The 23,533-nt window shown below is 38.6% G+C and overlaps 2 protein-coding genes across 2 annotated transcripts; both read right to left on the bottom strand.

The window, feature by feature from the left end:
• Nucleotides 1-248: 248 nt before the first annotated feature.
• Nucleotides 249-17,396, bottom strand: kif14 (kinesin family member 14). The gene is made up of 29 exons (XM_088425723.1): nucleotides 16,201-17,396; nucleotides 15,040-15,294; nucleotides 14,831-14,918; nucleotides 13,897-13,995; nucleotides 13,718-13,770; nucleotides 13,613-13,643; nucleotides 12,684-12,791; nucleotides 12,468-12,584; nucleotides 11,559-11,677; nucleotides 11,287-11,459; nucleotides 10,337-10,484; nucleotides 9,766-9,829; nucleotides 9,501-9,685; nucleotides 8,866-8,968; nucleotides 8,551-8,708; nucleotides 8,253-8,400; nucleotides 7,885-8,031; nucleotides 7,463-7,595; nucleotides 7,017-7,110; nucleotides 6,767-6,908; nucleotides 5,788-5,891; nucleotides 5,330-5,430; nucleotides 4,788-5,018; nucleotides 4,270-4,457; nucleotides 3,618-3,770; nucleotides 2,474-2,596; nucleotides 2,022-2,096; nucleotides 1,043-1,193; nucleotides 249-892 (listed from the first exon to the last, which is right to left on the bottom strand). The coding sequence occupies exons 1-29, from the start codon at nucleotides 17,241-17,243 to the stop codon at nucleotides 549-551; spliced, it is 4,878 nt and encodes a 1,625-aa protein (XP_088281849.1). The 5' UTR covers nucleotides 17,244-17,396; the 3' UTR covers nucleotides 249-548.
• A 189-nt stretch (nucleotides 17,397-17,585) lies between these two features.
• Nucleotides 17,586-22,684, bottom strand: ddx59 (DEAD (Asp-Glu-Ala-Asp) box polypeptide 59). Its single transcript, XM_088425870.1, has 8 exons — nucleotides 22,645-22,684; nucleotides 21,448-22,288; nucleotides 20,534-20,716; nucleotides 20,325-20,414; nucleotides 19,978-20,229; nucleotides 19,039-19,191; nucleotides 18,310-18,438; nucleotides 17,586-18,240 (listed from the first exon to the last, which is right to left on the bottom strand). The coding sequence occupies exons 2-8, from the start codon at nucleotides 22,270-22,272 to the stop codon at nucleotides 17,983-17,985; spliced, it is 1,890 nt and encodes a 629-aa protein (XP_088281996.1). The 5' UTR covers nucleotides 22,273-22,288; nucleotides 22,645-22,684; the 3' UTR covers nucleotides 17,586-17,982.
• Between the last annotated feature and the right edge of the window lie 849 nt (nucleotides 22,685-23,533).

A 23,533-nucleotide genomic window follows, 5' to 3' on the forward strand; every position in this document is an offset into this window, starting at 1 on the left:
TTCATCATTTGTATGGCTTCTTGCTTGGCTCTATACTCAATCTTCACATGTAATGTTTGAAATTACTTGCTCAGATTCACCTAAACATCCTTGCAATAGTTTGGGGCTAAAAAGTCTGACATTGATCACATACAAAGGAGTACATACTCAACTTAAAATGAAAACAGAAATGTTGCAACATTTCCATTTTAATGAGTTTATTATTCATCACATTAGTACCGACATTCCCTTTTGGGAAGGGCTCTCATTTGGCAGACACATTTGCAACAGTTTTTTTTTTTTTTTTTTTTTTATCCAAAGGGTTATGAACTGAGCATACATGATTAAAAACAACAAAAGAAAACATTTTGGAACACTGGAAATAACATTTTGTGAGTGCAAATAAATTTTGTGTTGACTTGGAGAAACACAAGCAGTGGAAGCTGCCTCTAAATGCCAAGTTTATCAAGCTGACCACTAAAAAAATAAAACAAAGCTGCTTATTCATACTGCACAGTATGAATAAGGGTTGTATAGAAACAAGCTCAATTTCTCTCATAACATGGCTGTTACACCCACCGTGGGCTACCATTGGCCATAACACCCACCGGGAGAGAATATATAAGCTTATTAATGCCTCGAGAAGTGCCACATTCTCTCTGGTCATCTTTGCTTTCCTCTGACGTGACAGTGTTGCTACTCTCAACAGCTTCAGGCTGATCCCAGGGCACAGTCAGAGACTGCAGGGCACAGTGCAGCTCATCTTGTGCAGCCATCAGAGCTTGGCCAGGGGGAGGATGCGTAGAAAGCCCAAGTGCTCCCTTGGAGAGACCACTGATAATCTCATCAACAATCTTGGCAGAGGAAGAGATGAGCTCTCTGCAGCTGCTGAATTGAGGGGCTCTATCTTTACCTGGGGAATGGTTGCAAGCTGTTAAGACGGAAGAGCCTCAACAACAAGTGTCAACACGGTGAAACTGAATAAGGCTTTGATTCCATATCAAAAATGTTTGAGGGTTTTTTCATATGCAAATGAGGCAGGTGGCATGTATCAGAAATTTACCTCTCAGGGCGTCTGACAAAGAGCAGTGCAGCTGCTCAATGGCCTGGTTCAACTTGAACAAAGTGGCTGCTGAAGCCCTCAAAGTCTGCAAATTGCAAGCTGAAGTCTCGTCCTCTGTTTCGTCTATGTCTTGTGGGTCATTGTCGCACTCCTGCTTAACATCATTGATACAATACAATTTTATATAACGCGGCGTGTGCTGGCATGCACCTAAAATGCTTACAATTCAATTGATAAAACATATGATTAAAACCCATGGCAAATGGATCAAAGGTTGATTGAACTTTGATTGAGAAGATTTGACTCCCTCAACACACCGCATACACAGAAATTTGTGTTCATATTTATTGGTACACAACTTTCCTTATCAAGAGAGAGAAGTTGGTTATGATAAATAAAACCCTTTCCTTCACCATCCCATTCAATGCCAGTTCCACCCAGGATGGGCTCAGTACACTGATGATTGCCCTCCATCCTTAATGGGGAAGTCAACCTAAAGGTTTTCTTTACAATATGTTCTATGCACCCCCTCTAGTCTACAAAAGGTATTTCTGATTAATATTACATTTGTGAAATATAAATTTAGCAGCAAACTCTACCTATTTCTTTTTCATCTCAAGGGGTTCCATCCATCCATCCACCCACTCAACATGGAGTAATTAGTGGTACGGCACCCACGGATTCTCCTCCATAGGGGGCAACATTTTTTTTCAAATGATAAATATTTATTTGATAATTGTTGGATTTAACCTCTCAAACCAACCCCACCACCACGTTTATGTAAATAGATGTTCATTACATAAGGATTCGCATTATTTGTGAGCTGGCCCAGTCTCTATCGTCCGCAAATAGCAGGGGTCGCATTGTAGTACACCATTTAAGCCATAAAATTGCATGCTTTTCTAATGCTTGATGAAAATAAGGTCAACATACATTTGTCAAAACGTTATCTGAGTTTGGGAGCTGAGTTCAAACTCACCATGATTCGACAGTGAAAGTATTTCTGCATGGAGCAGGCTAAGTCAAGCATCTTGGACTTGAGGCACTGCAGAGTCTGTAAGGAGATAACAAAGACTGATGCTGGGCTGAATTTCATTGGTTTGTGGATTTTGTTAGCTAATCAAATTAAACCAATCCTAATTTCAGAAGGATAACATAAACAAAATAAAAAAAGGCATCCATAATTTTGTGAGTGTTTGAGTTTTATACTGTTCAAACTGCAGTAAATGTAGGCTGCAAATGCCTGTGTGGATGATAGCCAAGAATATTGCGGCTAAACATCTTTAAAGCAGCGATTATGTGTCAGCCTGTTTTTTTACTTATCCAAGCAACATTATTTTGTGTTTATTATTTGAGTGTGTGAGTTATTCTTGAGAAAGTACAGCTGAAAAACAAGTGGTTGACCCAAACTAAATACAATCTTGATCTTACTGGGTTCCTTGGATGAGCAAACTGTGCTTCTCTCAGTATTTCTTTGGTGGTAATGAGACTTTCTTCTAAGACGTTCTGGACACCTTTATGGGTTCCTTTCAGCAGATGTGCTACAAAAGTTTCCTGAAAAATATGTTCATGGATTTATGATGTTTTCATTATACTGTACATACACCAGTATTCACACAATAGAATATTGTAGTAGAACGGCAGTCTGAAATGCAAAAGCTAATGCACACAAAAAATCCATGTTTGGATGAGAACCAGAGTCTGTTGCATTTTTTTTTGCCCTTAACAGTCCTTTCTTATAGCCTCATAAATGAAGCATAACATGTTTTTTATTTGAAATGTGAAATTTAAAAAAAAAAAAAAAAAACAATAGGAAAATACAGTACAGTGGATTTTGGGATCCTCTATTTCTCGCTAAAATTTGTGATTTTTTTTTTCCTGATCTCTTTACAAACCAAACTTTAACCGTTAAGCAAATGTAACTTTCCTTTCTAGAATTTTCTGATACTATTCAGTTTGATTTTCATTGCCGATTGTTAGCATAGTAAATTAGCGTCAAATGTCTCGGGCAGGAATAACAAACCGAGAGCCACTTCTTGGGTATTGAGTAATATGAAGGGCTACCAGTTTCTGTGAAGAGCCTGATCATGCTATTGATTCCTCACAATAATTAAATAGCTGTAATTAATATGTAACTCAAGTGTAATATGTAATGTATATGTTAGATGTGCATAATTATAAAAAAAATCCTATAAAATCACAATGTTCTATCACTTGTAAACGATTTGCAGAACAGGTCTGCGGGCTACTCATGTGATACACGGGGGTTACCCAGTGCCCGTGGGCACCAGATTGGTGACCCCTGGTCTCGGGTCAAAGTACTTAATGAAAGAAAGCAAAATAGAAACAGAAAAGAAAGAATATCAAGCATGTGTATTTAGTTAGTATACATACTGCAATTTCCCCTCATTACATGGCATTATAATACAACATCACACATTCCAATAAATTTTTACCTCTGAGCTCCATAGAGCTAATGTTCTATTCCTAGGAATTGTTGTATCTGGGCTTAATTACTGCAAATCCCAAAGCCAGAATGAGACAGAAGCTACTGTGGTATTAATGGTGGTGTTACCTTGCCTGTGGCCTGGATACTCAGCTCCGTAACACTAAGTGGCATTCCTGACAACACCGCCAGGTGGCTAAGTGCAAGCAATGCTGCACGCAGGCACCGACCACTTTTCTTTTGTGCTTCGGCCACCATTGATGTGATCTCAGATTCGCAACCCTAAGCAGGGAAATTTTCATTTTCAGTAAACATCGATTAAGCCCCCCCCCCCCCCCCCCCCCCCCCAAAAAAAAAAAAAAAAAAAAACTGGATGAATTTGAATTGATTTAGCTGTGAATCAATGCAAACAAGCCAACAAATAGGTGGAATATTTCCGTTGGGGCTATGTAAATAAATGAACACAAATGGAAAAACTTGGATGTAGAAGAAATTTGTGTTTAGGTATTGAGGCTCATAAGGAATTTAGATTCATTTTCCATATATTCATGATCTGTTTGAGGCTCAAGGTTGACAATTCCCTCTGCTTAGTCATTTCCATAGACATAGCTCAAACAGCTCAGAGCCAAGACCCGTCAATCAATGCTTTGAATTTTTATTAACCACCTTACACCAAAATCAAAATTATTTGCCAGCCAAGATTTTCACACTCAATTAATTGATATACTGTATAATTGCTACGAGAGGTACAAGACTAAAGGGCGAATTCATTTATGTTCACCTGAATGAGCAGTTGGAGAAATCCTCCCATCTTTTTGACTTGGCTCTTGAGTTCCTCAGCAAGAGTGTAGAGTTGGCCAGAGGAGGCTTTCACACTGGTCAACCACTGTGTGAGGATGAACACTGCATTCTCTGTAGCTACGGTGGCCTTGATCAGCTGAGTCTGAGCCGACATGTTACACACAATCACTGGAGGAGAGGAATAAAAAAAAAAAAAACACAGAAATATCAGTCAAATGTCTTAGTGACAGTTCTTTCCTTATTCTTACTTTATTAGTTTTGCTCATCTTATATTACTTCATGAGACAGACTGGCATTGTTTTGTCTTTCCACTAAATGGCTTTCTATAAGTTTCTGAGTGAATTGGGCTTAATAATTACTTGGTGCCTGAAAATGGCTTCAATTTTGAATTAGAAGTTAAAATGTGATTCTGTCTCATCTGGATGGAATTTTGTTTTGATCTGATCTTTGATTGGACATAAAACATATGCACCAGGTGAACAAACATGGTTGACTCACCATTCTCTTGAATGTCATCATCTAAACTGTCGTAAAGGTCAGAAATGGTCTGGATAGCTGTGTATACCCAGTGCAGATCTGAAGCCAACCTATCGGCCAAGCTTTCTTCAGCTCCTCCTAAAGTGCGTAGACGGGCCACTGATTGGCCCACCAGCTCCTTGCAGATACCAGGCATGGCAGATTCTGTGGTGCCGGAACGTGTGGAGGGTGGTGTGGCAACACCCATTAACCCTGGGACAGACACAGCGATCACTTGGGCAGTGAAAGGATGACTTCACCAGAGATCATTTTTTTACAACATGTCATATTAAAAACTCAATTTGTCACACAATCCTCCAGGATTCAGTTTTTATTTCAGATGGCAACACCCTTGGATTGCATGTAACCGAAAAAAAAAAAAAAAAAAAAAGTCAAAACAGCAGCTGAGTTTGGGAATCTACATTATTCTGATTCCCAGACTATTTTGCCTGGGAACCCACTGGTGTACCATATGTGTTTAAAATGTGCAAGGCAGAGAAGTAATTTTGAATTATCAGACCTACCATCAGAATGGGAGGAGCCCTTAAGAAGGCTCTGAATGGGATGGACACGGATTTCATAAAGACGCCCTGAGATCCTCTTGCCCTTTAATAAACTCCTGCTCCTAAAAACAAAACAGAAGTAACAAAGGCAAATGTCATCTGATTATGAACATGAGAAGATTAAAAACACAACGTAGATTTTATAAGTGAGGAGGAATCCATAGCAACAACCAACACAAAGGTGCTATCTCCTACACTGTAAGGAACCTGAATGTTTTTCAGTAAGAAAAAAATTAAGGAACTGAACTCAAATACTCCAAAACAGTAAATGCTTGTTTTTTACAACAAGAAAATGAAGCAAGTATTAATAGACTGGAAGCTGTACCCGAGGTAAAAACACACACTGTTAGAAATAAACAAAGTTAAACTAAGAAATGAGTTCATGAAATGGAAGAAAAGAGAAGGACATTGAGGATTACCTTCTACGTGAGAAGGTGGAAGACGAAGAAGAAGATGATAAATCTTGCTCCCACTCATCATCAGGGGCACAGAACACGTCGTCATCTTTAGAAGTGAGCTCCCCCTAGAGAGAAAGACAGAGAGGGAAAAAATCTTGCCGACAGTCAGCCACAGTAACTGGCAAGCAAAAGGTCCTAGAATATCATCATTTGATCAAAATGTTTTTGTAACACTGGGCAATATTGGAATTTACATCCAGAGATGGGGAATCCAGGCCCAGGATTGAAAAACCCTGCCACAATTTGGCATTAGCCACAGATGCTTCTACTCCGCTAACCAGTCAATGAACTTGTTAACCTACTAGTTGAGAAGAAGCGCTGTGGCTAAAGCCAATCTGTGGCAAGGTTTTTACCTTCTGGACCTGATTTTCCCCATCTCTGTTTACACTGAATGGCAATTGAAGATGTTAAAACAACATTTAAGAATTTTCAGTTTTCATTTATTATGACAACACACTACAGTCAAAAGAAGTTATGTTTTGCCTGAAACAGACTACAGTATTGCCATGTTTTTTTGCAGTTTGATGGTAATGGAAAACTCCTCCAAAAATTGAATTACACAAAGTAAGCACCCCTCAACCTCCCACAGACACACATTGTTTGTACAGTACATAAAGTAAAAGTATAATGTGTTTGCTAAAACCTTGCCTAACTTTCATTCACATGCTCAGTGATCTCATAACCGTAGTTCAGACACCACACAGGCATGGATGTCTTTTTGGGCACAAATTTTCTTTTCTTTTACAAAACGCTACACACAATACATCAGCGTGTGGTGAGCCGCAGCTAAATCTACAAGCAGCCCAGAGCAATATAAATATAAAGAAAATTATAAATAAAGTCATGGCTATGATTACGTAGTTATAGAATACAACTTTAATGGTGCTTTTTCAAATATAATTGGAATTTAGATCCATTATCATTAAATAGTAAAACTAACCTGTTCCATTTCTCTCATGGCAGCCATGTTGTTTTGAAACTTGTCCAAGCTCCAGAAAGTAGAGATCCCTAGTTTAGTGTTTTGGACCCGCACCTGCAACACATCCCCTTGGCCTGGTTTCCCACTATCAGCACTCTCATGTCTACAAGCATAATAATAGCAAAATTGACCTCACAGCCACATTTAAACATTGAACACTAACATTACTGTGTGTGCGTTTAGTGTCTGTAACGCAGTCAGTCTTGAGTACCTGCTGAAGACGGTGTTTTTCTTCAAGGTAGCACTGATCTTATTGGCTTCTTCAACCATCAAGGAGAGTTTCATAGCATCCCAGCGTGGAGATGCTGCAGCGCATGCAAAGACATGACACATAAAATAGATGTGCACTTGTAAAAAAAAAAAAAAAAAAAAGGTTCTAAAAAAAGATTCTATTGGATTACATAATAGTTGTCCAAAAAAAAAAAAATCAACCTGAATTTATACAGTACAAAAGTATAAACATCATCAATGTGGTTGTCATTCAACACTAAAATTTGAATGTGTGAATTTACTAATAGCTTTTGGATTCTATATCAGACTCTGGGCACTAGTTGTGCATTATGGTTTGGGGAAAAAGAATGACTCCCACTAGATTGTCCAAAACTGAGCTTGTTCATGAAGGTGGGTGGTTACTAGTGATATTCAGAAATTACTCACCATCTCTTTGAGTGTTGTTTAACCTCATAGCCCTTTTCCTCTGCATTTCTTCAAGCTCTTTGCTGAGCTTTTTCTTCTCGAGTTCCAATGCCTCAACAATCCTTGCTTGACACACGTGGTGTTCTTCCATCACCTTATGTAAATAACGGTTATGAATATGAAATGTATGATGTCTAAAATTGTGTTAAAAAAATGAGGATTAAAACATACATTTTACTTTTTAATCACACACGTTTGGTTCAAACTGCCTGTTTTTAACCTTAAGACATGGCTCCTCATGCCACTGTCATTTAAAAAAAAAAAGAAGAAGAAGCCTACAATGGTCTGTGTGGGTGTATTTTTCCACATTTTGGTGGCGTAAAACCTGTACAGTATAAGCCAACATTCCACTTCCAAGTGAAAATGTTAGTCTAAACCCTGACCTGGGCCTCCATGTGCAGACGGAGGCGTTTCTTCTGGGAGTCCACCTCCTGCTCCAACTCCATATTGGCCATTTTCAGTTCTTCCATCTGGCTAGCCACCCTTTGCTGGTTAAGTTCCTGGAGACGCTTACGCTCATTTTCCTCATTCTGAATAAATCACATTTTTTGTATAATTCAGGATTAGTGAGAAAGTGGAGCAAGCATATGATTTGTTCAATTGTGTCAGAAGAGAACCAGTTCCAAATGAAAATTGTATGTGGGTGGTTTCAAAAATCAATCTAATCACAATTTTCGCAACAAAGAATTAAATTAACTTTTCAGTATAAATCATTTTTCTCCCTCTTTTTGACCACTTTTTTTTTCTGTACCAGCACTTTTTCCATCGCTTTGATCTTGTCCTCATAGAGGGCCTTTTGCTCAGACAGCTCTTTTTGGGCAACTTCTTTGGCCATCTGGATTCCCTGCATCATTTCCTTTTTGGCCTTCACTTGAGCCTCTTCAATTTCTGCCTCCAGCCTGGGAGACAAAAAATTGACTTAGAATTGACTCTTAAATACTGATGTTTTTGTCTGGATACACAAAGAGTGTGTTAAAAATATGTATGCAGTGGACCCCCGCGATAGCGGGAGTTCACTGTCCAGTTGTTCTTGTGCCCCTTGTACTTACTTAGCTCTCTGAGCCTCGAGCAGCTCATTTTTGGCAAACTCAAAGTCTTTGTGGCCATCACCTGCACCGGTCCAACAGGATACCCGCTTTCCACTCTGGACCTCAGCTGGATGGTTGAAACGCAAGTAATGGTCTCCACCTAGAATTACCCTGTCACCCTGGAAACATAAATTTTGAAATAGAAGAGCATTCTTTTTTTTAAAATAGATAGGTTGGTGAGCTGTTTGACTTCAGATCACAAAGGGTTCCTTCAACTGTTGCAAGTAATTATAATACTCAATTCCAAATGAAACGTCAGCTATTTCAGATACTTACATGGTGCAAAACAGTTGACTTTGATATTAAGTTTCCATTCACAAAGGTCTTGGCATTTTCTATGGGAGTGATGCTGACAGTACCATGGCTGTTGGTTATAATACTGTAACAAGAAAGATAAAGCACAAATCAGATAAAAGGGTGCTTTTTAGGGACCGGGAACCCACCCCCACCCAACCATTTTGAGATGCTTTTTTACATTTTATGTGCAGTTTAACAAAAGGCAGAACACTTATTTTTAATGCTTGAAGCTAAAACGCTTTTCATCAAGAAAGGACTTGATGTGCAGTGTCTGGAACAAACCAAGAGGTAGAAATTTAAAGGCAAGCATTTAGGCAGCTAACTGATTTGCACTACTGCAGTTATATGTATCCCCTGCCACTCCAAAACCCGGCAGTCCTCAGACCTATACAGTATACAGAGTAGTTATGGTCGTAAACACTAGCATATCCATGGCCTTGAAGGTGCTCTCTAATCAAAGCCCTTTTACTGCAAATATGAATTTAAACACAGAGTTGTTTTCATTGGTCTTGCATTGATTCGCAGTGCGTCAAAATGAGATCAATTTTGTATACCTCAATTAGCCACTTTAGTCATCTTGAGACAGCTCAAACATTGTTGTGGCGTACTCTCACCAGTGCTGATCAGCAATCAGGGCTCCAGTCAGCTGAATGTCATGTGTGCTGGCAGCCTTGAGTTTGCCAACTGTAGTTCGACCCTCTTTGATCATGTAGAGAAGCATCTCAGAGAGCTGAGGGTCCTCATTCAGGTTAACCAGGTTGGGGAGTCTGTTATCCACTTTAAAAGTCACACCTGATTTCTACAGACAAGAAAAGCAAAAAATAGCATGGCATTTTAGGTGAGGCCAGTGAACTTTCCTTTCAGGGTAACAGACTGTACCTGCAGCTCTTTTGTTTCCTCACGTTTGCGAATTTCAGCTTGCTCGAGTTTCTCTCTCCATTGCCTACATTTTTATAACAAGAAAAGAAATCAAATGACATGTTTTTATTAAATAAAGTCTTCTATGTATCCCAAATGAAATGATGAAATTTGCTTTGGTAGAAACATTACAAAAATGTTTTGATTGTTGAGAAATAGGAACTTGTGATTGGGTTTTTTATGGATAATAAATCAATCTGTGAACACACATATATTTCTTTTGGTTTTTTTTTTTTTTGCCCCCCCAAAAATCAACAAATTTTGCATTTAACAATACGTCATTCAATTAATATGAATTTTGCAATAGAACACTTTGTATTGAATCATATATCATAAAAACGGATTTTGTTGAATTAATGAATATACCATACATATTTTGCATTTAACAATACGTCATTCAATTAATATGATTTTTGCAATAGAACACTTTGTATTGAATCATATATCATAAAAACGGATTTTGTTGAATTAATGAATATACCATACATAATAATTGTAAAATTAATCGTCCTGTTACTCCAGCATTGCTGACCTGTTGGCCTCTACCAGCTCTCGCTCTTGCTGGCAGAGTTTGTTCTTCAGAGCAGTGATCTCCAGTTGAAAAAGTCTGACTCGCTCCGGTTCAATACCATGGGTGCTTGCTTGGGCTGCTCGCAGCTTCTCCACCTCTGCTTTCAACTCTGAGCAGCATCCCAAAGTATTACAAAAAATGTATTTATCAATATGAAACCACAAAGTTACTCAACAGGTGACTCCTGATAAAGTTTAGGCTAGCTCATCGAAAGAACATTATGGACCTAACATTGACCCAAATTGTAACCTCAAAGTCACATCCACTTTGATTTTCATACTGTGTCAGGGGACGTGAGTGAAATCCACAGCATTAGCTCCCCTTCGTGCTAAAAATGTCAAACGGAAGCCTGATGATCTAATGAAAAATAATACTTGCATGACAGTTATCCACCATGTGCCGCTGACAGTGCATAAATATGGCCCAGAGGCAAGGTCAGGGCCCGGCCCTTAATTGAAGTGGGTAGGGCATAAGCTGGTGATGGATAGATGGGCAGACAGGAGGGCATGGGGGAGAGAGGGGAGATCAAGAGCAAGACATAAACAGGAAAAGTAAAGATCCTCGTATGAGGAAAGGGAATGAGAGGAACATACACAAGCAGAGACAGACAAATGTAGTGTAGGATGTAAGGTCAAAGATGAAAAAGCCTACATCCTTAAAAAACATACAACTGAGAAAACAAAGAAAAATAATTGAAGCAAAATAAAGTGCAACACATCAGAACAAAAACAATGTTTTCCCTGGGTAGCACAGGTGTGAGTAGCAAAATCAACAAAGATCAAACAATGGTGTGGTTTGTGTTGTGATCCACTCAAAGTTCATGTAGAAAACAATCCATTTGCTTAAATCACTGCAGCCCAGAGCTCTACTAACTCAGGTAGGCTTTAAAATGCATCTTGAGTATATCTGACCTCGGATGAGCTTTGCATTCGTGTCCTCATTGACCTTGGCCACGTTTATGATTGTGCGGGCCTGCTGGGCGTAGCGCAGAGTGCTTAAGCTTTCCTCCACATTGCTTCCTGCAGGACTCAGAGTGGCAATCATGGCTGTCTTGGAGTTGCCACCGAGACTCTCTTTTAGCAGCCTGATTAAGAGGTAAAGGTAATTCAAGTTGAGATCATATTCATATATGGATTCCTGACTTTTTTTAATTAAGCATAAAAAGAACAAAAGGTTCACTCACCATGTAAGGACAGACTCTCTGTATGGTATAAACACCTTCTTCTTAGTCAATGCTTGATCAGCCAGTGCAGAAATGACTTTTCCAAGTGTCAACAGAGACTTGTTTATGCTGGCACCCTCCTAAAAGAATAAAGATAATTTTCCTCATTAATATGGTGGAAAGGAAGTATCCAAATTGTAGATAAGAGTATAATAGTAAACAAGGTACCAAAGTTTAATCTAAATTGTATGTTGTACACAGTTACTAAATGGTTATGTTCGTGATGGGGAAATGAAGCCTCATAAACCATTTTTGATACATTTTGGTCCTCTAGATGGCACTCTTTTTATAAGGATGCAGTGTAAATCCAAGAGCTCCAGCTAAAGGAGTAAAATGAAATATCACATGTGACTTTAGGCTATGTATTTCTCACTCGCACTTTTGTCATGTTTATGCTCTTATCACTTTTGTCAGATAAAAGTTCTGTATTTTCTGTTGTGAATGCTTTGTTCTCTTGACGTGCCTGTTTCTATGCAGTTGCTATGGTCCTTAAGTTTGCTGTTATGTCATATAGGGTTGATGTCTGACAGTATTTAAGAGCTATGTTCTAAAACACACATTGCTTCCTTATCAAGAAGATTAAGTCAATTCAACCTCTCAATCTGTCATGTTAAACTGTCTTTTGGGTGTCTTTTCAAGTCTGAATTTCTAAAATGAATTCCCTGTCTAGTGTTCTAAGGCTACTTCTAGTTTCACTGCTCACAACGGTTACATTGGTTTTTGTGTGTAAAGTCGTTGTACTTCTTCACTTGTGTCCACTCTGGTCCTGGGTACAAATCTTCATCATCATGTGACAATATACACATTACTTTTCAAAGTGCTTAAATGATTGCGAATCCTGATGTTGATAGCGTGACTGTAGGTTTGTACCCTGAGTCGATCTCCACTTGTCTGTGCAGAGTTAGACCGTTCGCTGCCTGCCAAGTCCACCAGGTTGATTTTACTGGTGATGTTGTGATCATGTTCTTCTCCCTCCACCAGCTCTGTCTGTGAAGCAACCAGCACATGTGTTACTATCCATACTCATATTCATGGAATTTGTTTGCGGAAACTGCACATGCATTCGATTTAGAGACAGTACTGCACCTTAGTCTGAGTCATAACAAGAGTAAAGACAGAATGAGATCTGGAGCTTTTATCATTCATCCCGGTAGCAGCTGTTGCTCTCTGCTTGTTTCCCAGTTCAAACCATCCCTAGGAAAATGATACAGTCCATTATAACTTCATCTCTAACTGAGCAACCAAGTAATTTATGGCTGTTGATGCCAACATTTCCCAACCCATTAATGAGCCAAAGAATGTAATGCATTAGACATTTGACTTTTTTTCACGGCACATGATTGACCACTACTACTGAAAAAAGGTGGACATGGAGAAAGTGTAACAATCACAAACAGAAGGCTGCAGTTTATATTTAAACCCTGAACATTAGAACTATAAGGTAGATGTGCTACTACTTTTCCACTGTGCAGAAGATTTTCAAACATACTAAGCAAAATTGACACCATGGTTGGGAATCACTGGTCTGCAAGACACTGTAAACAAAGTGTCTCTGTAATGTCTCAACACTTACTTTACTGTACAACAATGGGGACACGTGACAAGAGTCCAAATCCTCCAAGGAGTGAGTGAATCTAGGCTTGTTCCGGGGTATCTAGGCTAGCTAGGCTTATTCTAGGGTATTTACTGTAATAATCACTGATGTACTAGCTTGATACATTCTTCTAAAATGTGTTCATTACTTTCAATTCTCAGTTATTATTCATATGTATGATATTTTTCAATGTGAAGACACTGATAATGTTTATGATTTCTCACAATAATGAGTTAACTAGCTGGAAACAAACATCAATATGAAATAATTTGTTCCGAGAAATATTATGTACATTTTTTTCAGAAATCACAATGTACAATCACTGGTGCGTTGTATTATTGTGCCTGTAGTCACAATATTGGTGATCCCGCATCAAGTCTCTATTTATTTTCACACAAAAACAAAAAACGGTTCAATTTACCTGAATGTCGTCGTAAGATCCCACAACATTCCTGTGGAGAAACATTAATTCTGCTTTCAGCATGGGACAAAAGACATTCTAAACATGCAAAAAAGGTCTTCTTACGCAGACAGCTCTTCAACATAGGGTCCATGAATAGGATGTTCCCTCACCCTCAGCTGAAAAAACAAATGCAACTTTATTCAAAGAACGTATAAAAGGCAACACAAATGACTACAATCACGTTTCTTTAAGCTAGATACAGTATAACTTCCTCATAATTTTGTGAAGTGCTCAACACTTACGGGCATCCTTCTTTGGTTTGGATCATCTCTGGTTACAAGGAGGTCATGGATCTTCTCATTGTAGACTTCAAAGTAGCTCATTTCGACATGACATTTAACCTGGGGAAGCCACAACCAAAGTCTATCATTTAACATAAGTAGGAATGGTAGCCAAATTTGAAATACATCCAGTGTAACAAAATTGTACACCATTGAAAACTATAACCAAAATAATAATGTAAAGCAGTGGTTCTCAAAGTCGGGGTCCGCTGCTTGACTTCAGGGTGTCCATAAAATAATTTGGGTTATTAATAAAATACAATATATAAATAAATTATATATATATATATATATATATATATATATATATATATATATATATATATATATATATATATATATATATATATATATATATATATATATATATATATTTGTTTTTTGTTAGATTTTATATTAAATTATGAATGCATACATGACACTCCAGTAATCAATTCAATCAGTTTAATATATTTTTAAAAAGATAATAATTTTGAAATTTGTCATATTAACCCACGTAAGCCACATCATCATCAGCTTGATTATTTAGTCACTAAATATTTGGCAGCAACTTGTTTGGGAGGAAATTGACCCACTTTGTTATGAGGAGGTGTGCAATTTGCACTTCTGCTTTGCTTAAATGATGTTTTTCTTTTCGCAAACATTTGCAGTGGGGGTCCTTGGAAAATTTGCTGTCCTAAAAGGGGTCCCTGACTCCAAAATAATTGAGAAACCTTGATGTTAGACATGTCGTCAATAGCCTTTGTACATTTTTAATTGTCCACAAACATGAAATTCGGGATAAACTTTGGAGAGCTGTGTACCTAATAAAATGAAGTGTAACTACAACTGTGCAATTAATGTGCAACTGCTGTAACAGAAAATAAACATAAAAACATACTAGCATATAAAGTACCTGTTCGTTTTCCATGGAGGAAAGCCTCAAAAAAAGTTCCTGGCAGAAGCGAGGGATGACTCCAGCCTCCTCTCCGAAGCCCATCATCCTGCCAAACAAACATAAAACAAAACACAGATCAGGAGACCTTTTAAGCACGACATTCTTGCACAAAGTAAGCAAACCGAAACGGATTAATAGAAATGACTCAAGTCTGGAAAAATACCCACGTATATGATTTTCCAGAGCCAGTTTGGCCATAAGCAAAGAGGCAAGTGTTAAATCCATCAAATGCACGGAGCAGCAAAGGTTTCGCCACAGTCTCGTACACCATCTGCTGGCTGACAAAGGAGGGATCACTCGAATCCGTGGAGCACAGGGAGAAGTCATAGGTGAAGGAATAACTCTGTTTTGAGTCTGGATGCTGCACAACTGTCTCCTGGCCATTCATGAAGATCACCTGTGAGGCCTTTTCTGCCTTCTCCCTAAAATGGACAAGAAACATGATGTTCCAGCTGGGGCAGTTTCAAATAAAGACAATGAAAACATTTGAAATCAGGAGTTGTATATTTTTGAATCTTTTGCAATCAATTTTAGAAAAATCATGCTGGTCCATCAGGGATAAATCGATTAGTGGGGCCAATATTGGCATTCTGACGAATTTTGGCATTGGCTTTTTTTTGTCTGTTTGTTTTTTTAAAATATTTTCTTTATTTGAGGGCTGATAATAGATCATTTGTGATCAAACGTTCAATGAACTATAAGATATTCGGCGGCCCCCTGAAAGAATCCGCACCTATTGTTTTTGTTTGAAAATAAATTAAAATGAAATGTTGATTATTCTTCTATTTGGAATTTTTTGACAACTTGATTTACTAACTGTAGAAGAAGCTATGAACTTGTTTAGTTTTCATCCATCTTTTTAAGGGTTGTCGATGATCCTTAGAGCTCGTTGAATTGTTAGAATTTTACAACAGATGTATTTGTCTAAAAGTCAATAAATAAATACAAACATGAAAAGTTTTTCAATAACATAGGTTTAAAGTCGATTCATTAAATTTAAGATTTGGAATTTGTATTTATGTATTTTTAAATTTTGACACCAATTAGTTCCCTTAATTATTTGTTGAACACTTTATAGTAAATTATTGTATGTGTTAATGTTTGTTTTTGCATCTGTGTGGGTACTATTGTCATTTACCAATAGAGGAGTTTGTGAACAAAGTTGTGATAAATATCACATGTACTTTATAGATGATGGATCCTAAGTAACTTGGTGCAGATGGGGATAATGTTTCAGAACTAATAATACAGTATTTTTGTCATTGTTAAAAGAATTACTTAAGATTCTAATAGCATGTAATGACCCATGTATTGCTGCCAACACAAACCTGGCATTAAAAGGTCGAACACGTACTGCTACAGTTACTGCACTGTTCTCCATCTTTAGTGAGTCTTGTGTCCTGGAAAGCTCACTGGGACGGTGCAGGGATTGTTTAGGTGCTGCAGTCGATGTGGTTGTTGGAAGCTTGATGTTTTCTGGTTTCATCCATGAAGAAGTAGCAGTAGCTCTCACTTGTGATGCTGCGGTCGTAGCAGTAGCCCTCACTTGTAATGTTGTGGTTGGTTTGAGCACACCAGCCTTACTTCTGCGAGGAACTGGGACTGGTTTGTTGTTCTCAGCTTGCTTGCTCAATCTGGATTTGGACTTGTCTAAACGTGCTGATTTGAGCAGCACCGGTTTGGGAGTGTCTTTTACAGTCAGTTTCTCGAAGACTTCTCTTCGTGCAGCGATTTTAACAAATGGTGTCTTTTTAGTGGGGGTTTTGAACGTCTGAGATTGCTCGTCGGACGGCCTACCTGTAGAGGATAGCGAAAGGGAGGAAGAGGGTTGTGTCTTGTGTGTCAGCGTGCCTCGTGTTTCCAAGTGACGAGCGTCTTCTTGTCCTCTACTAGCAGTCTCTCTCAAACTAACGGAGCGGCATAAAGGAGGAATCCTACCATTGGATTCCTGAAGGATTTTAGGAGTTGCATGTGAACTCGCACTGCTGGCCACACGCGGTATCGTAGCACTTTTATCCATGGAGGGAGTCTTCAGCCTCCGTTGCAAAGTCATTCTCCTCTCCTGCGGTGTTGTGACACTGTTTTGACTTGGCTCCACCACCGTGCTCTCCGCACTATCTGCTCCGGTCTTTCGCCGTGACCTCCTTTGCAGAGTAAGGCGGCCGCGGTTGGGTGTCTGTCCGCTTTTTGACAGTGCAGAGACGACATAGGTCCGATTTAAGTTGCGGCTTTTATCGCTGTCCACACATGCACTGTCTCCGAGTGGTGGCTCGCACTTGGCCTGACATTGTCTGCCCGGCGTCCTGGTTGTCGACAATAGATGATCGTAGTAAGCTGTATGCTTTTTAGTCTGTACGGTGAATAATGACATTTTTAACGACTGCTAAAAAAAACTAGATGAAAAAAATGATTCAAAACGCTACCTTCGGGAATAAAATCTAGAAGTACTTTATAAAGTAACAGAAGGCAATGAAAATAGTCCGCTGTAAAACAGCTCGTTTTCTTGTTTACTCCCTTCGTCAACTTCCGCCTTCGCCCGCTTCGATTTCAAATCCAAACCGGCTGTGACAGCTGATTGGCTGGTTTAATACTTCCACAATTACGTCATGGTCCCGTTGCCTAATGTAAGCACCGCAAGCCGACACAAGGTGGCAGCACCGCACTACCCGATAAAACAACCAGATTCCCAAATTCTGCCAAAAAAGATACAGTATTTGGCAACATTTCGATCAATTTATGACTTTTTTTTATTGCTTTTTAAGAATCTGGATGCTCTGCTGCAAGTCAGTATATGAAACATACATGATGTATTTCAGCACTGAGAACGTGCAAATCTTAACGAATGAGACATTGCTGGGAACAATACACTTAGGGTACACGACATAGCAGAAAAGTATGTACTGTAATATCATCATTGTGATTAATTATAAAATACAAAATAGAATGTAAAGAAAAAGCATAGTTTCAGCACTTTCGCCCAGTGCACTTCAATAAGTTGTATCAGTATAACATAATGAGATCAATAGAAGAGTTGGATACGAAAAATAACTTACATACAAAACCTATACAAAAACGTCGATGGACTCTTCAGTCAGCAGATTAAGCCATGGCTACTTTTTGCGTCTGTCATGTTTCTTGATAATATCAATAAGGTTATTTTTATTCACTAATGGGTCACCAGGACGAAACATGGCTTGTTTTTCTCTCCTTTGCTGCTCGTGAAGGTGAGGTGAGTTGAGGAGCTGTGGTGGTAGGATGGTTCCTGTTGGTTTGACCCTATTCACCACCCCCAGGAACAGACGTTTATTGTTATTGTTGAGAAAGGTGATGGCAGTTCCTCTGTGACCTAGACGGCCCGCTCTTCCCACCTAAAAAGGAACAAACGTATCTTTGTGCTGTGTTTACAAATCAGGCAAAAGGTAGTTTCTGCAACTAACCTGGTGCACATATTCATCCATGGTGTTTGGCATATCAAAGTTAACCACCACTCTGACATTTGCCAAGTCCAGTCCTCTGCCAAGTACACCTGTACTAATCACCACCTCAAAGTCACCATTTAGAAGCCCCTAAAAACACATATGAAGAAACTAAGAACAGAAAGAGTCTCAAAGCAACGTCACAGTCAACATCATATTCCCCATATGGGGGCAAATGTGCATTCTTTTTACTAGGAACACATTCACTTCACTCCATAAATCTAGTGATTAATTGTTTTCACTCAACAAGACAGGGCTTGTGGTTTTCAAGGTAGAGGCTGGCGCAATGGAAATGTATTAAATTTACACCACATCTTTAAAGCAAGAGTGCTATCTAGAGGGCCAAAATATACCAGAAGTTGTTCATGAGGCTTCTTTTCCCCATCGCTACATAAAACACATGTTGAGGATTTGCTGTTTCACAATATTTTTTTCTCTGAAATGGCATAACACTGAAATTGTTATTTTGGGATTGTAAGCAACTGTGCCAAACAGAAGGACGGAATGTCAAAATAAGTATCTGTAGAATTGAAGATGTTTAACATTTTAATGGTAAAATAAACTGCTAATTGCTAACCAGACAAAATAAAAAGACAGAAAAATAGATCGAAGCTAATATGGTTGAATTAAATGTTATGCATCCACAATCATACTCCCGATGTTTTGTGTTCAGAGTGACACAAGCCTCACCTTGAGGATGCGGTTACGTTCCAGCTGGCTCTTATCAGAGTGGATTGCAACTGTATTAAGTCCAGTCACCTTGGCAACCGCTTCACATAGCAGATCAGCACCAAGTTTACAGTCCACAAACACTACCACTGGAGGTTGGTACAACTTATTGTCCTGTAAAACCAGAGGAGAAAAATGTTTATTAACGACTGAAAAAATAAAAACATTCCAAAGCAAGATTTGACGATGTGATTATTAGTTATTATTCTAGTTTTCAAAAGTGTTTTTCCCTGCATTATAACAATTTGAGAAAAGATGGACTGTGGTTAGGTGTAACCATATTTATTGAGCTATTGCCTATCAATTTACGAAGCACGTCTCCATAAGGGTCATTGGTGAACTGGAGCCTATCCCAGCAGACTCCAACAGGCGTGATACACACTGGACTGGTGGCAAGCCAACATAGGCTTTGGGGTTTTGTTAAAAATCTGCAAATCTTAACTTCAATAATCTATGGCTAGAAATTACAAATGGACGGATGTGCACTGTTATGTTCCGTTTCCATGATATACTTAACTAAGAAAAACACTGTGACTGTGACTGCAAACACCAATATTTTGCACTTTTGAGGTTAGAACAACAAAGCAAAATATCACACTATGCTCTAACCCACATTATACACCAAAACGTAGACTGCTCTTAAAGTATGCTTCACAAATGGTCCAAACATTACTGAGATTCCTGGAGTGCAGCCATGATTCTGGGCACACCCATTTCCTGCACACGGAAGCCAGAGCTGCAGTTGTGGGCGGCATTATCTGGTCAAAACCAACCTACCTTCATGGAGGGTTAACAGGCTAGCAATCATATTACCATATATTTACTATAAAATGAAGTGTAATGTAATTGTATATTTTCCATAAATGCACATATTCATACCCACTTTTGTGTTGAACTTACATTGAGAATTTCAAACAGTTTCTTCTTTTTCGAGGGTTCCTCAACCCACAGGAGGATCTGTCGGACATTGGCGCAGGGCTGGTTTTTCTCTCCTACAGCAATACGGACTGGATCACGAACCATTCGGGCCGCCAGCTCCTCTGTCCCTAATGGGATGGTGGCTGACACCAGTAGGGTCTGATGATCTTCAGGGACATGCTCTAAGACTTCTAGTACCTGCTGCTGGAAGCCCATCTTTAGCAATGTGTCAACCTGCGGAATGTTACAATACAATATGATAGGATTTTAAATGGTATTGTAACCACTAACCAGATACTGTCTTAATTCATAAATAGTGTCAATCATACCTCATCAACAACAACAATCTTCACTTTATCCAGCTGAATAGCTTTCTGCTTTAAAATCTCAATGAGTCGGCCTGGTGTTGCTATGACAATCTACAAACGATCCACAAGAGAACACAACACAATATATTAAAAGGACAAATCATTTTTGGGAATGTATAAAACAATTTAATGCAGAGATGAGTGGGTAGCAAAATGATTGTAATAAATACTTTAATGCTGTGCTTGAGGCGGTGGAGCTGAGGGGGAAGAGGCATGCCGCCAACCAGCAGGGCAGTTCTCATATTAGGGAGGCCAATCACCACCTCTTTGGTTTGTCTCTCTATCTGTATAGCCAGTTCTCTGGTAGGGGTCAGAATGAGTGCCACTGGGCTGCCCACAGACTGACTTTGTTCCTTAAAGAGAAGGTGCATGCCAACTGGATAAACATCTGCCACTGTTGTGCAGTATGCATTACATAAACAGTGTATACGTACAAAGTGAATATAAAATACAAAACAACCTGATTAGTTACTTGGATGTGGCATAAAACTCATACTTTAAATACAGAATTTGATCTGTTGTTGAAGTTCAGTGATTGACAACTATCCCTTCGTCAAATTAATTGACCATTCAAAATAATTGATTATTGAAATAATCTAGTTGCAATCCTAATCGTGCGTATTTATACTTTTACTCCTTTATAAAATACATTGTATAAATCACAGAATTTGAATTGAGGCATTACACTTTCATCCACAATGCAAAAGCTAATGATTGCACAAGCTAATGATTGAACAAACTTGAAATTTTCTTAGTCATGATTTTGAAGATATGAGTACTCAGCCCAATGTCAGTGATATAGGGATTTAAGAGTTTTATGTGGTGATTTAAGAGTTTTCAATTAACTTAAAATACATGTGTATTTGGAAAAAACACAAACAGGCATTGAGAGAAAATACAAACTCCACACAGAGATGAGAAGAAGAGTTTTAAACTTAAAATTTCCTGTGAGGGTGACGTTCTAACAATTTTTTCAGTGGGCTGCCAAGTGTACCATTAATTTAATAGAAACATAGATGAATTTGAAAGTTAAAAAAACAACAACATATAGCATGAAAAGTGAATGACAGGCTGATCACTGTACCTTCATTGCTCGCAGGATTACTGGCAGGAGAAAGGCTATAGTCTTTCCTGACCCAGTGTCAGCACTTGTGATAACATCCCTGCCATTGAGACCAACAGGCAGCATTTGCATCTGCACTGGTGTGGGCATGTCATAGCTGGCTGACTTCAAGTTGGCATTAAGTGTAGCAGGAAAGCCACAGTGTTCAAATTCTATGATTGGCCTCCTTACATCTGTTCCATGGGTTTCAATGCCCAGCTCTTGTTTAATATGTTGCACCTGCTCATCTGTTAGCCCTGATATAAACAAATCCTCCTGATATGAATAGTTTGATTCAAATGTATTGGTAGAAGCTGTTGTGAGTTCAACTTGAGAATGTTCTTTGGTCTTATTAGCGTCCTTCTTATTAAAAACTTCCACCCCAATTCCTAAGCCCATTTGGGCCAAGTGGCGGGCTTTGCATTCCAGACTACAAACATCACAGTCAGTGCTGTCACATATGTACTCTCCATAGCGACCACACATCACACAGATAGGCTCTCCTGGCTCTGCCCATCTCTGATTCTTTTTGAATGATTTAACTGGTTCCTCTTCTTCTTCTGTACCACTTGAAGAACACTCCTGACCCACTATTTGTGAAGGGGCCTCAACCACAGAAACAGGGTCTTCGCCTGCTTTTACCGTGGAATCTTCAACTTTGGAGTCAACAACCTCTTGAGGAACATGCCTTGTAGAACCTCCTTCACCATTGTCCTGATTTTGATCAGCGAGACCTTTACTCTTCTTCAAAATAAGGTTTGCGTCGTCTGCAGGTCTCTTCACTTTAAGAGCTCTTGGCATAAACATTTTACGGGCTATTTATCTGGAAATACAGACATACATAAACACAAACAAGCATAATGTTATTCAAATGTCTACGTGAAACGTAATTTGGGGACTTTTAATATTTGAGCATAAGTTGTATCAGTTTACTCGACAAGAAATTAAGGTATATAGTGGCAACTTTGCTTATTCAGAATTTGATAACATGAGACGAGAGGATCGTATTACGTTGGTCTATGTGTGCTGCTGGAATAGCTACTTTGATTATGACACTGCAAGAGAATATCACAAATTAAAAAGAATGTCCACATTTTGCTCTAAAAAACATACGGAACTGTAGCGTTCAGAAATATTTCCATTCGTATATACCACGATATAATTGCTAGAATGACTTACGCGTCTTGCCTTTCAAAACACCCACACAATTGACGCAGCCTGATGACGCATTTTTTCCACTTGTATTCTGGGATATGTAGTCCATTACCGTACCCGCCCGTTCTGCTTTAAGGAAGTTGTGCGTCCTTTGAAAATAAGTATATAACATCCAAGTTATGCTTTTCTTGGTTCCTGTTCACACTTTACATAAAAAATGCACTGAATTTTTTACAAGACATACACGGAGTGAATGAATGGATGGATGGATGGATGGATGGATGGATGGATGGATGGATGGATGGATGGATATATGCTTTGCGTAAACATCTTAACACATACACTGAATTTTAAATCATATGCACTGAAATGGAAGGACGGATTAATGGATGGATGGACAGACGGATGGATGGATATATGCTTCACGTAAACATCTTAACACATGCACTAAATTTCAAATCATATGCACTGGACGAACAGAGGGACGGACGGACAGACGGATGGATGGATGGATGGATGGATGGATGGATAGATAGATAGATAGATAGATAGATAGATAGATAGATAGATAGATAGATAGATAGATAGATAGATAGATAGATAGATAGATAGATAGATAGATAGATAGAGACAAACTATAAAGACAAATGCCATGGTTCAAGAAAATCGTAGAATAAAAAATACAGTACTAGAATAAAAAAAAGAGATTTAAAATATTTTTAAATGGATGCAATTTTTTTTAACAATTTGCATCAGTTGAATGTTACTATGTTGTCTCTCACTAATGTTATGAATACGATTTCTAACGTGCAATTAAAACCTTTTAAAAACACATTTTGCCATTTGCCATCGACTGAAAATGACATCCAATGTGCTCAAAACTCAAAACACTGCTCAGCTTGTAAATGTCACG

Source organism: Hippichthys cyanospilos, chromosome 10 (assembly GCF_059441005.1).
Source record: "Hippichthys cyanospilos isolate Australia breed blue-spotted pipefish chromosome 10, RoL_Hcya_1.0, whole genome shotgun sequence".
In the NCBI taxonomy this organism is placed as follows: domain Eukaryota; kingdom Metazoa; phylum Chordata; class Actinopteri; order Syngnathiformes; family Syngnathidae; genus Hippichthys; species Hippichthys cyanospilos.